Consider the following 14,343-nt stretch of genomic DNA (forward strand, 5'->3'; position numbering starts at 1 on the left):
ATACAATATCAGTATCAGAAAAAACTGCTTCTAGATAAAAGATAAAAGTCATTTACTAAAAGGAAAAGATTAAAAAATAAAGATAATAATTCAATAATTCAAATTCTTCTCCAGAAAAGCAAGGACATAAAATCTGAATTTAAATCTAATTACTTCTAATTCTGGAATAAATAAAATCTAGGTTGTGCAGAAACGTCCCGATAGAAAATACTTAAAGTATATTTATACACAGAAAACACAGTTCTCTCCTCTCACCGGCAGCTGCTGACTCTCAGTTCATCCCTGTTATCTTTAACCAAACATAAAACACCATCAGTCAAGAAAAGCAGAACAATTCTGATACCTCCATTTTCATTTTAATAAAATATTAATTTATAATTTAAACCCGACAGCGATTCAAAGACAAACACGAGGCTTTGTTTTAAACGAGCTTCACCACACAGATCTGCACGAACTGAACCAGGCTCCGTTTAAAAATAACACAACTCGACACCTCTACGCAGGAAAACGACTCATTTTCACCGACACATCAGCCACAACTGACATTTAGATATCAACCATGTGACGCTGATGACATCACTAATGACCTGCTAATTAGCCTTTCTTCTGCATTAGTGAGGAAGAACAGAAATGTGAAGACGTCACGAAGCAAAGGAGAGAAGAGCTGAAAGAAATGAAACATCACACGTCCAAACATCCTCCAGGAAGAAATTTAAAAAAACTGCATTTACAGAGAAAGAATGGGCAGCAAGTAGAAATACATATCCCACATTTAAAAATATATTTATATATCTATATATATATACTATTGAAACAAACCTATAATCTATAAATTCTCCCCAAGCTGCTGCTTTGTCAATTAATCAATAAAAAGAGAAATAATAACAGCTTCACACAATGTGAAATAATTTGACACAGGTTTTATATAAAATGAAAAAGATTTTATCTGCGTGTACAGACGTAAAATAAAATGACTACTGAACGACAGTTGTATAAAAACTGTGTTGAATAAATATTGTGCTGTACGACTCGGTGTAAATATTATAAAAGAGGAACAATATGAAGGGATAAATAACAGTCAGAGATACGTTTGAATACATCAGTCTAATTAAATAAATAAGAAATAGACTTTATTGTGGGGGAGCTGTGTGTGTGTGTGTGTGTGTGTGTGTGTGTGTGTGTGTGTGTGTGTGTGTGTGTGTAGTTTTATCTGTAGTTTGTGTATCGGCAGCATCAGTGTCAGATAATCTGATGCAGGAGGATTAAGTTAAAGCCTGAACGGTGTGTCAGGCTTTAATCGGCCGGACAACACACACACACACACACACACACACACACACACACACACACACACACACACACACACACACACACACACACTTTAAATGTGTGTCCTTGTCGTATACAAACAAAATATTGTATAAATTACTAAGAAACGTTAAAAAAAAAAATACAAACAGACTTTTATTCTCCACACAAAAACACACATTACACATTAGAACCCGAAACACAGACACACAATTTGATTTTGATTTTAGGTTCAACCTCGAAACTGAATTAATAAACAACAAACACACACTGACCAACACCAGACACACGTGTTCACTTACTATGATAAACAACAAAGTTTATACTTGTACACAACAACAGGGAAACATGAACACACACACACGCACACACGCACACACGCACACACACATTTAATAAGATGTGGTTTTCTTTGAAACGTTTGAATAGAAAAATTCAAGCAGATGCAAAAAGAGGCCTGCACACACACACACACACACACACACACACACACACAATGTGTCTATTTATAAAGTTATAATTGCATAACATGCTGTGCTCTAATTCCAACCTACTGAGCACACAGGATGTCCACACACACACACACACACACACACACACACACACACACACACACACACACACACACACACACACACACACACAGACACAGACACACACACTGGATTCACAATAACACACACACCATAACTACTAAAACTCCTTTACCTTGTATTTACAGACCAAAGTGCACATGTACGGGTTTACGTATGGAAAAAGACAATGAACGACACACACACACACAGAAACACACACACACACACACACACACACACACACACACACACACACACATCTTTGATTCCTTATTTGCATTTCCACTGCTGCAGGCGTGAAAACCGTCTCTGCGCGGTTTTAGTCGTTTTAACATTTTCTTCCTGAAGATATTTATTCTCTTAAATGTGATTCATTGAAATACAGTCGTTGCGTAACCCTGAACTCATCCGATGATTCCTGTAATTTAAACCTGCTCACTGATATAAAATAATGACATTAACAATAATGTTGATTTAATTAATACCAATGAATAAATGATTCTCTCAACGTCAGATTTGAAATATCTGGATGAAACAATTAAATAAATACAGTTTGAATTTGAATGAGTTAAATATTATTGTTGAACTGAGTTTATTTGTTTGTTTCTCTTTGACCTTTGACCTCCACTGGTTTATAATCCGGCTGCTGCAGTTAAAGGCCTTAAATGTAAAATTAAAAGAAAACCCTCCGATGTAAATACATTAAATGATGCTCTGAATAAACATTGGAATATTTGTATTCTACATTAATTTACAGAGACAGAATAAGAGCTATAATTTTATATTCATCTATAATTGGAGCACATTCACAAAAAAAAACAAAAAAACATAAATTGAAAATAAGACCCATTAATTCCCGCGGCACGCCGAGAAAAAACAGCAAATGCAGAATAAATTGCGGACAAACAGAATTTAAAGTGTTTCCTGAAGCTTCGCACTGACGGCGGCCGACTGCAGGATTTTGGGAGGCGGCTTCAGGACCCTCCTAATTAAAACTTACTGAATATTCAAATGCTGTGTTAGCATAACAATAGCCGGCTGGCTGGGCCGGCTTTAAATGAGGCCTTTTGTTTTAGCCGAGCTTTCTGCTGCCTCATTAAGCCGCCACAGCTTAAGTTAGCGAGCCGACAGCAGCTAACCGGAGCTCAGGCCTCGGCCCTCCTCCTCCTCCCACCACCCTCCCCCCACTCTCTCCACAAACCAAAGCCCAGATTCAGCCTCTCCGCGGTTTGGTCTCGCCGGGCCGAGGCTCGCTGCTGCTGCTGCAGATCTGTCCGAGCGTTTCTGTCTCCTCTCTCAAGCCTCCACCACTTTGCCCCAGTTTCCACTCGCTCCTCTGAAACCCAGAACATCAGGAAAACAGCGAACGATGATACTTTATTAGTGTAATTCTCGTATTTGTGTGTTTCTGTGCCAGCGGACGACGGGTGTAAACAAGCTGTGCACAGACGCTGAGACAGGGGGGTTCAAGTGAAGATAGAAAGGAGCTTGGCACCGGATCAAGACCGTCGGCACAATGTGCCATCCAGCAGCCAGCAAACAAAGCGGCGGTGCCACACCGAGCCCCGGAGCATCACCAAACTGAAAAACCCAGGCTCCGAGAAAAACCTGCCGAGATACAAAGAGGGCCCCGAGCTACGGCAAGAGAGCGGGCACAGAAAGCAAGAGGCTCCGAAGCCAGTGGCTCCGGCAGCGCGGAGCTGACGGTTGTCGGATGGAGAACCGGCAGCAAACAGAGGACGACTGTTGGTGAGGGTCTGCGGCGGGTTTGTGAACAACAGATGCTCTGTTCGAAACCGTCTGAACACAGACGACTGTGAGTTCACGGTTAAAAGGAAATAAATCAAGGCCGAAGAGGAAAACATCTTCATATTTTCTGTATGTTCATGAATTTGAAAGGTTTTAAAATAAAATGTAGATACAGAGGAAATTTTACACACAAAAAATAAAATCTAACTAAAGGAGCTAAATCAAATCAAGGGCTGATAAAAAAACCACACAGATGCAGAAACTCTGACGATATATTCACTCTGCAAAATAAAGCAAATCAAGATTTCATGTCTTCCTGCTGTTTTCAAATAAATGTGTGAATGAGGGATGAAGATTTAAAACAGTTTCTGTGTCTGGTTCGTGTCTGAGGCCTTTCAATGAGACTTCACACTTATTCTTAATTTAACAAAATGTGAAGTTTAGATAAAGAATCTTTGGTTCCTCTGTGTCGTCTCTTCGCCTTTGTTCTCCCTTTATTTCCTCACCCTCGTCTCCCAGAGCCGTCGAGAGTCAAAGGTGAGACGGAGACAGACGCTGAGAGGACAGACAGTTCGCTGACAGGTGGAACTGTAGGAAATCCCAACCTTCCATCTTCATTTGCACCTGCGGCGTGCACACGTTCCAGCGTTAACACCAGAGAACCAGTGAAACTCATTCACAGACACTTCACTGCTTTACACCCTGTTTCTCATTTCAAGCCTTCGTTCACCCCCACACACCCCCACCCCCCCACCCCCACCTCCTCCATCCACTCTTTCATTCACTTCACCCTGTTCCTGGTGTTTTACAGGTGAGGGGGGGGGGGGGGGGGGGGGGGGGGGCTGGAGGAGAGACAGACAGAGAGACAGACAGGTTCACAGGAGGTCAGACAGCTTCACACGAGCTGGACGCGTCTCTCACTCATGATTTAACTTTCATTTCCAGACACTGATTTATATTTTTTTATACATAATTTAGAGTCAAATGTGGTAAAATGAGAATTATACGTACTTAACCTTTGCAGTAAATAACATTTGTACATTATAATTTTAAAGATATAAAGAAGGTTTAAAAATGAACAGTTGATAGAATATGATTTACTCACTGATGAGAATCTAAACTCAATGTGAAGCTTAATCAACCACAATAATCTGCAGTTTGACTGAAGAGACTTATAATAAAAAACAGAAAGTTAATTTGAATTATTAAAGAAGAAAATCTGAGAGAAAGGAAAACTAGAAAAAACCTCGAGTCCCTGAATGAAATACAAAAACCAGACAAATCCACGTGTGCAACAGAAACATGAGCACAAACTGTCCCGAGCTGCAGCTTTAACATAAAGACAATTACAACAAATATAAAACACGATGGATTCTGAAGCTTCTGATGCGAAATTAATGGACAGAAATGTCAGATACTGAAAACATTTATTCCTCCAGCAGCTGAGGTGCGTGTAGCGGACACACACACACACACACACTCACACACACACACACACACTGTAAACACACATTCATCACATTTCACAGAAGTCCATCCAACGTATTTATCCAGCGCTACGCGGCACAGTAGCCTCACTACTGTCACCCTCACCCTCTCTCTCTCTCTCTCTCACACGCACACACGCAGACACACACACACACACACACACACTTTACTCCCCTAGACAAACAACAGGCACCTTTTCCAAAAATAAACCCGACGCACGGACACACACAGCTCACACTCGGTTCGCGCTTTGACGCGCGGCGCGGCTGAAGTTGGTGCGTAAAGACACTCTTCACACTCTTCACCTCCTCCTCTCTCGCTCCATCCTTTCTCTCTCCCTCTCTCTCTCTCTCTCTCTCCATCCCTCTCTCCCATGACTCCCACAGGAAAAGAAAGAGTGAGTCTCACCGCTTTGCCGTTGTAGTAGTACATGAGTGAGCTGCCTGTCATCCCAGGGATGGTGTACGCACAATACATCGTTCCTCCGCAGAAAGACGCGCAACTCTTATTTCTCCTTCTTCTTCTCCTCCTCTCCTCTCGTTTTATTTCTCTTTTCTTTTTCTGCTGTTCAGCTCCCTCCTCCCCTTCTCCTTCTCTTCTTTAACTTTTTTTTCCCAGGATGCTTGTTATGGTCTCAAACTCTCGCGGCTCCGCTGCGCGTTTTTTTTCGACAATTCCTTCAGTTGCATTTTCCCATATGGCCGAGCCGAGGCACGCGCAATATGCAAAGTAGGAGAGAGAGGGAGGGAGAGGGAGAGGGACAGAGAGAGAGAGAGAGGTGCCCCTCCCCTTCTCTCTCTCTCTCTCTCTCCCTCACTCACTCACACGCAGATATAAGCGCGCGCTCGCGTGGAAAATGCACGGAGAGGGAGAGAGAGGCTGGGACGTAGCTCATGCACGCGCAGACACACACGCCGAGACGCGCGCGGTCGCCGACACTCTTTCAACTTTCCACAATAAATCTGGAAACCATCCCTCCATCCATCCCTCTCTCTCTCTCTCTCTCTCTCGCTCTGTCTCTCTCTCTCTCTCTGCCCCCCCCCCCCCCCCCCCCCCCTCAGGCCTTTGAACTGAGCTGAATATTCACTTTTTCCACAGTGAGCTTCTTTCAACACACCCTCCTCCTCCTCCTCCTCCTCTTCTTCTTCTTTCCCCCCTGTCTCATTCTGTCCTCTCCTCTCTCCCTCCCTTGTTTCCTCTCCCCTCTTCTCCTTCTCCCTGGTTTCATCCCTTCTTTTTTCTCTCCTCACTTCTTCCCTTGTTTCCTCCCCCCTCGTCTCCTTCTGTCGTCCCTCTCTCCTCTCTCGTTTCCTCCTCCTCACCTTGGTATTGAACAGGTGAGAAGCGTTGGAACCGACTACGTTTCAACAGAATCTGCAGAAATTTAAATGTCAAATTCTTTACATTCATTGCAGAGAAAAGTTTCATTCCCAGCTCGATCATCTGATCCTCTCCGGATATATATTTTATTTTCAAAATGCATAAAGCAAAAAATACAACAGCTATAAAACAAGTTTGTTGATGTGCATTATTCTAACTGTTCAGTTTGTGACCGTATTCTTTGAACACGTTCTTTAGACCAATGTCAAACAATCTGACAGATCTACATTATACTAATGTCAAAAATGTTCTTTCCTCTTTCATAACAACAATTATTTTATTCCTCTCTTCTCTTTTCTGTGATCTACGCTGATTATGACAGAATATTCCATCTATGTATAATTGTCTCTGCAGCCTATAAGTAAAATAACAAATCAAACATTACGCAGCAAACTGTTTTTATTATGTTAGAGTCAGATGAATCTCCTGTAATGTGTTATATTTATTGTTGTAGTAAAGTTGACCATAACTGATCGTAAAATCAATCCTACGACAACAAAACGTGGGTTGCTATGGTGACCATCCACCACATGACGGTGGAGCGATCGTCAGGTTTCGTCCTGAGTGACAGTCAGACAGAACAGCTGTAGATTTATTATCTCAAATTGTCCAATAGGAGGCGCCATAAATAGCTCAAATCTATTGAATGGAATAAATGTTTGAATGTTTCTGACACACGTTACTTTGGTCGCACACACGTGACTGTGGTTGTTGTGATGCAGACTTTTACTGAGACACGTCTGTGTTGAGACAACAACTGATAAAGTGTGAGTTGACTCCCAACATGATAAGACTCGGAGAGGTCGACGCCATCGTGACAATTAAAGCTATATTTTTAAAAAAGAGCTCAAAGGTTCCTGCATTTCATCCGTGGTCTAACGTCAGGAGAGCTGAGGCGAATTATCTGGCTGATGTCAACGGCTACAACAAGCTGTTCCACCCCAGGCCACCAGGTGACGATATAATAACAACGCCACAATAATCAAGCAAAACTACAACAACAGTAAACACGGAGGAAATCGAGCTGCTGCTCATCTGAAAAGAAATGAGCAAGTTTTCAAAAACGCCTGAAAAACTAAAGAATGGTTGATAAAAGTGAAGAAACTTTTCTGCGCTTGACGGAAACAAAACACCGGAGTAATCGACCAATCAGGCTTTGAGCCCCGCCCCTAAGGTTCCTGCAAAAAGTTCCTCTGGTATTAAAGCAGCATATGTCCCTATGGCTCAAGGTCCACTGACTCTTGTGTCCTACATTTCCCAGAATGCAATCTACTTTTTTTCTCCAGCGTCTGCCTGACGTTGTTCTTACAGCCCACGTCAAAATAACTCTGATGACATCATCAGTTTGCCCCAGACGAGGATGTCAAACAGGTCACACGGGTCAAGCGGTTCTTATCACGAGTGGGAGACCAAGCTTCACCATGAGTGGAATGTCCCTTTAAAAAAAAACAACAGAACGATGGAAGGAGAGAGAGAAAATTAAAGGAGGAGAGAGAGAGAGGCAGTTACCAGTAAGACAGAAGTTCAGTCGTCCAAATTTCATATTAACGTTGTCATCATTCATCCTATTCAAACAAATAATAGACTCCAAAACAAGCAGACCTCCCAAAACTCTCTCTCTCCGTCTCTCTCCCTCTCTCTCTCTTCTTTCGGCTTTAATTTGATTAAAAAGCGAGCTGCAGGAAGGGGAGGGAGGGCTGATGCACATCTAATAAGTGGACCATCTGTCTGCAGCGCTGGCTGGCTCCCAGCATTGTACCCAACCAGACTGCATGGGAAATGAAGGGAGAGATGGGCGAGACAGAGGGAGGGATGGAGAGATGCATGAGAGAGGAAAAGCGAAAGGGGGAAGGAAAAATGGTGGAACCCAAAAAAAGAGTGACCCGGTTGAGGCAAAAGAAGCCGAGACAGCGTTTTTAATTTCATCCGACGCCTGCTTGGTCAACAAACCTGCGGAGGAGACGAAGAAGAATGAAGGAGGAGGAGGAGGAGGAGGAGGAGGAGGAGGAGAGGTGACGACAACAAAAGAGAGAATGGGATGGGAGGAGAAAATGAAAGGAAGGAAGAGTTTTGCGAGGAAAGAAGAAGAGAGGAAACAGTAAGTGATGGACAAATAAAATGATGAAGAGGAGACAGAGGAGGAAAAAGAAGGGATGAGAAGAGGAGAGTAATTCAAAAACTCAGTGACCTTTAAACTTAAGGTAGTACTCTCTATTCCGAGCACATGCACCAACCACCCTCACTACTTAAGGTGGACCAGAGACAAACAGCCAGAGGTCAAAGGTCACAGGTTCATCACGCGACGGAAAAAGGTTCCAAACTTCCAACAATCACAACTGATCAGTTAACGAGCAAGATTACCCATCAGTCACTGCACCTCTCTGCACCAGCGGCACCATAAACAAAATAGAAATGTAATCGTAGGAGCTGCACATCGTTTATCGTGACTGTAACTAGAGATAGAAACTTTACTTCCATTAAAAAACAACAATGTAGAATAATCTATAAATCAGTTTAATACAAAGAGACACGATAAAGAAGTGAGAGAGTTCAGATCACAGTTCATTATAATCAGTGACAAGAACATTTGATATTACATCATGATTATCTTCAGATAATGTGCCTAATGTTAATCTCTTTAGAGATAACCAGGCATCTTTTAAATTCATCTAATTACACTTATTATAATATGATAGTGTTGGTTCAGTGTATTTGTTTTAATGTATATTAAATACTGCATTTAAGTTTCCACAGTTACAACAGGTACCTAAGGAAACAGGTTACCAGGGCAACGCACAGAGGAAGTGATGTCTGCGTTAGTGAATAGAGGAGTTACGTCGTAAAGAACTCTCTTGAACCACATCCACACTGTTTACGTAAAACCGTCGGACACATCCAAGCTTAGGATTTGCCTCAACAATCATCACGTTGGTTGTTGTGCGTCTCCATGGTAACTGACAGGTTTTTGGATTGTGTCCTGGTCGATGTGTCGTCCTGTTGCCGACCACAGCCCACGCTCCTGAGCCTCTGAACGCTGGGAACACGAACTGCCGATGAGACACGACTTTGTGTGTTGCAGAGTCGACAACACTGACAGGGGCTCTAACCCCCTGTACCTGGCTCACTGATGATCCATCACCCAAAGCATGATGGGAATTGTTTCTGTGGCGAAAACAAAGGAGAACTCACCGACGAGTGAATGGAAAACTAATTGAAATAATGAACCCATATTTTTTAGATTCTACACTCGTGTTTAATGTCGTTACATGTGTGACTAATGAGGCATTGTTGTAATGAGTAATGTAACTAATTACTTTTATTGTTGAGTAATTAGTAAAGATATTTAATTACCTTTCATACGAGCAACATGTAATGAATAATAATTCAATACATTTCTGAAAGACAGACAGACAGAAGGATAGATAGATAGATAGATAGATAGATAGATAGATAGATAGATAGATAGACAGATAGATAGAAGGATAGATAGATGGATGGATAGACGGATGGATGGATGGAAAGACAAAATAAAATAAAAAGTAGAGTTCTTCATTCTCTCTCTGGTGTAATCAGGATAAATAACCTGACATGGCCTCACTTTTGACGTTAAAAAAAAAAAAATCAGACGCTAATTTTCCTCCAAAATACAAACTGTGAGAAAGAGAGAGAGAGAGAGAGGGGGGGGGGGGAGAGGGAGAGTACTGAAAGTGTTTGGAGAGGGTGTGTAAGTGTGTGAGTGTCTGAAGGTGTGTGTGTGTGTGTGTATGAGCGAGCGCTGCTGCACGCTAATTATGTATGCATGATTTAATCTGCAACTCAATAATATGCAAATATATTCATATGTTAGTTTCTTAATTAAAAATGCAAAGCAGCCCTTATGGTGATTTTTCTGTGATTTTCTTTTCAGCCTAACAAACGGAAGATTTTGAGAAATTTCAACAAATTGGAAGGAAGCGTTACGGTTGAGGGGGGGGGGGTTACAGGTAAAAAAAAACAACAACAACAACAACAGCAAAGAAACGTCCGACTTCAACTTCCTGTCGTGTTAGAAAAAAGGAAGAAGAGGTGGAGGAGGAGGAGGAGGAGGTGGGGACTAACTTGTTGAACATGAACTTTCTGATCCACCTTCAGGGCATTTTAAAGAAATTACTTTAAATGTTCATCACAACCCAAACAAACATGGAGACTGATCTCAGCCAAAGTCTGTCAACACAAATATGTGGGATGCATGCTGGGATACAGTTTCGAGTCCTCCTGGACTGGACACCTCTGGTTCTGGTCAGTAGAACTAAAGACCAGCGGAGTTTTTTGGTGTGAAACCCGCTCAGCGCTCTGCGTTCAGGTGTACTCTACACAGAGCGTGCTCGGAATGAAAACCACGATTAAAGATGAAGCTAATCTGCACCACCGACGTGTGTTACAGTCACACGACAGGGAGCGTGTGTTTTATGTGTGTGTGTGTGTTATCAGGCTTTGTTGAAGCCACTGATCTCTTTAGAACAAGGTTTTAAAAAAACAGCCGGTTGTTTCATTTAACCCCCCCCCCCCCCCCCCCCCCCCCCAACCCCCCTTTTCTCTGTTTGCACCTCCTTCTTTCTTTCTCTCTCTCTTTCTTTCTAACTTCATTTTCACTCACTCCTCTTCCCTTCTTTGTTTTCTCTTTCTGTTTTCTTGGGAAAGTTCTCACAGTCACTTCTAATGGGTTGGTTTCGACTATCTTGTTGACACAGGTACATTTGGTGGCCCGTCATCCCCCGTCCTTATCTTCTTCTTTTAAAGGACATTTGAGGACAGAGAGCTAGGAGGACATGCAGCAACGGGTCAGGCTGGAACTGAACCTGCGGCTGCTGCAGGAGGGCCCAAACGTCTGTCTATGGGGCGCCCCGCTTTACCAAGTGCACAAACTTGTTAACTACGAGTTAAAGCTTAAAAACTCATCAGACTACAGAAGCTGCAAGATAAACTGTGATGACTAGAGAAGTTTTGGCAGCTTGTTGCGTAACAAAGGTTATTCAAAGGTTTGATGTGAACGACTACAGGAATCCAGAAAACCAAACGTTAAACGGATCCTGGGAATGAAAAAGTAATTTGTTCAGTGCAAAGGATCATAATCGTCACAATGTCCTGAACACAGTGAACAATCTGAGTTTCCTGTGACAAGGTTTTATAAAGCTGCAGCACCTTGTTGACTTCAATACGATTTTACTTCCTTCATAAAACAACTCAGGGGAAAAAGGAAAGCAGGACCGAGTTTGACGTTTAGTTGCAGCTGAGAAAAGAAGAGTGTGAAATATTTATCACATTATCAACAACTTAAAGCAGTTTTGTCACCACAAGTACTGACAGTGTGTGTGTGTGTGTGTGTGTGTGTGAGAGAGAGAGACAACATGTGATATTCATCGTAGGCTTGGAGAGAATCAGTGTCGCTCTCTGCTGCCTGTTACTGCAGCCAAATATTTGGCTGAGGAATGCACGAGGGAACATTCACTTCTGCAGCAGGCGTCCATTGTGTGTGTGTGTGTGTGTGTGTGTGTGTGTGTGTGTGTGTGTGTGTGTCTGAGGTCTTTGCAGAAGCCAAATGTCCTCACAAGGACAGAAAGGCGACAGACATGTCCAGACTGAGGTCCTCTCACTGTGAAGGAACCTTGTTGAGGAAGCTCTGATTGAAGCAGAGGTCAGATGAAGGATGTCTCCACTCACTGGACGACTTGGGAAGGACGTCTACACCAGTTTGTGAGCGTGGCCTATGTCCCAAGGACACTTTGGCAAGCGGCCTGGATGAGCCGGGAGTCAAACCACCGAACCTCTGATTAGAGGACAATCTGCACTGTGTCCCGATCCACAGGCCCCCCCCCCCCCCCCAAACGCTAACACACTGTACATTAGTGTGGTTGACGTGTCCGACTGACGGAAACAAAGCTAACAGCGATAGCACACGGCTAATAATCTCTAACTTCAAACCTCCCTCTCGTTTGATCAAATATAGTTTAGAGACATTGTTTTATTAAATTCTCCTGGTAAATGAATGTTCATGTGCGTGTATGTATTTATATACTATAGGCCCGTGTGTGTGTGTGTATACTGTGTGAAAGGTTTTGTTTTGTGTCAAACAAAACTTCTCTTTGGGGACAAAGAGGCGCTGCACAAACAACACGTGCACACACATGCATGCACACAAACGCTCAGCAATACGCAGCAATACACACAAACGGATGCCTTGTAATTCAATTAGCAGTTTCCCATCTGACACAAAATGGCGGCCGCGGCGCAGCAGTGCGGGACAGATTGAGCCGAATAGCACAACACACAATCACATGCACACAACGTAAAGACATTTCTTTATCGTGTCAAAATAAAAAATACTATTATTAACTTTATATTTCATCACACCAAGTGTAGAGATCAGGTTTGTTTCAAATCACATGTAATTATATAATAACTCTATATATATATATTAACTATAGGGACAAGAAGATGACAAAAGTAAGTGGACAGTTTTTAAAAAAATGTTTGTCAATGATATTTTAGACGACAGCATCTATTTAACAGTTTTGGGAAAAAAAACCTTTTTCTATTTCAGAATGAAAATCTCCAAGTCCCTGAAGAAATGTTTTCCCAGGTTGGTTGGTGGCGTTCAAGAACTCGACTGGAGAGTTCAAACACCTTCAGGATCCTGAATGTCACACACATCCACAATCGTGGGGTGTCCGCATATTTTTGACCACGTGCTGCAGCTCTCAAACATCCAACAACAGATTTTTGTTTGAAAAAGATTTCGACCTGAAATTGTCGCTTTAAGTCCAAACCTGTAAATCGACATTTAAAGACATGGAAAATAAAAATCTGGCATCAAATTGATATTTGAAAAATAAACAAACGAATTGTCTGTCGGTCGCTGTGCACGCAGCACCAACAGTTCACAGACATCACAGCCTCGCATTGCTTGTGAAGTAGGGTCTTCTGTGGTTCCTGGACCCACCTGAGGGGGGCAGTATGACTCACCAAACCACAACTCTGGACACCCCCCCCCACCACCTCCATCACCACCACCCTCCATTCCCATCCCTCCTCCACCCGCAGTCTACCGGGGACTGCCGGCTCTCCTACTGTGCCTTCTGCAAGACCTGGCTTAATTTAATTAACGCTGTCGACTTTAAACAAAACCACATCTGAGCCGAGGAGGGAGAGAGAGAGAGAGAGAGAGAGAGATAGAGGGAGAGGGAGAGAGAGAGAGAGAGAGAGAGAGAGAGAGAGAGAGAGAGAGAGAGAGAGAGAGAGGGAGAGGGAGAGAGAGAGAGATAGAGGGAGAGAGAGTCATGGTCAGAGATGAGAGTAGATCGCCCCCCCGGTCAGATCGCTCAGAGGATTTCTTCGACTCAGGTTTTAAAAGAAAGAGCTTAGAGAAAAGTTCTCAAAAGAAAACTCAGGACTGAGAAGAGAAATATCAAAGGAATCGAGGAGCGAGAGGCTGAAGACGAGATTCTTTGGATCCTTTAAGTTTAAACCAAAACACTAAACATCAGGTAAAAATGTGATTTCACGGTTTGTTTGGCATTTTGGAAGTTTTCCTCTCACGAGTGATAAAGTTTTAACAGCTTCTTTGACCAAATTAAACACTTATATCTTCACAATAAATGATCACAAAGTAATTAATAAAATCCTTTGCAAATAGAATAATACAATAATAATTTGTACATTAGTTCTGATAATAACGGGCAGGTATATATAAAAAATGTGAGACGTGTGTTTAAAATGGAAATTGATTATAAAGTAGAATTTAGTCTCCTCTCATCTGCTTCAAATTCATTTTGGAGCCAAAATATACAAACGGGATAATCAAGAA

At 42.4% G+C, this 14,343-nt stretch overlaps 1 protein-coding gene across 19 annotated transcripts in view; it reads right to left on the minus strand.

The window, feature by feature from the left end:
• Window positions 1–14,343, minus strand: part of LOC109641048 (transcription factor 4) — a 144,110-nt gene that overhangs the window by 42,803 nt on the left and 86,964 nt on the right. For 2 of the 19 annotated variants that reach the window (XM_069513671.1, XM_069513669.1), the window contains exon 1: window positions 5,529–5,851. The exons of the other annotated variants lie outside the window; for them this stretch is intronic. In XM_069513671.1, coding sequence (XP_069369772.1) covers window positions 5,529–5,597 — 69 coding nt within the window. In that variant the 5' untranslated portion in view covers window positions 5,598–5,851. Of the gene's footprint in view, window positions 1–5,528; window positions 5,852–14,343 lie in introns of those variants that run through there. 19 annotated transcript variants of the gene reach the window in all.

The sequence above is a fragment of the Paralichthys olivaceus genome, chromosome 18 (assembly GCF_024713975.1).
Source record: "Paralichthys olivaceus isolate ysfri-2021 chromosome 18, ASM2471397v2, whole genome shotgun sequence".
Classification (NCBI taxonomy): domain Eukaryota; kingdom Metazoa; phylum Chordata; class Actinopteri; order Pleuronectiformes; family Paralichthyidae; genus Paralichthys; species Paralichthys olivaceus.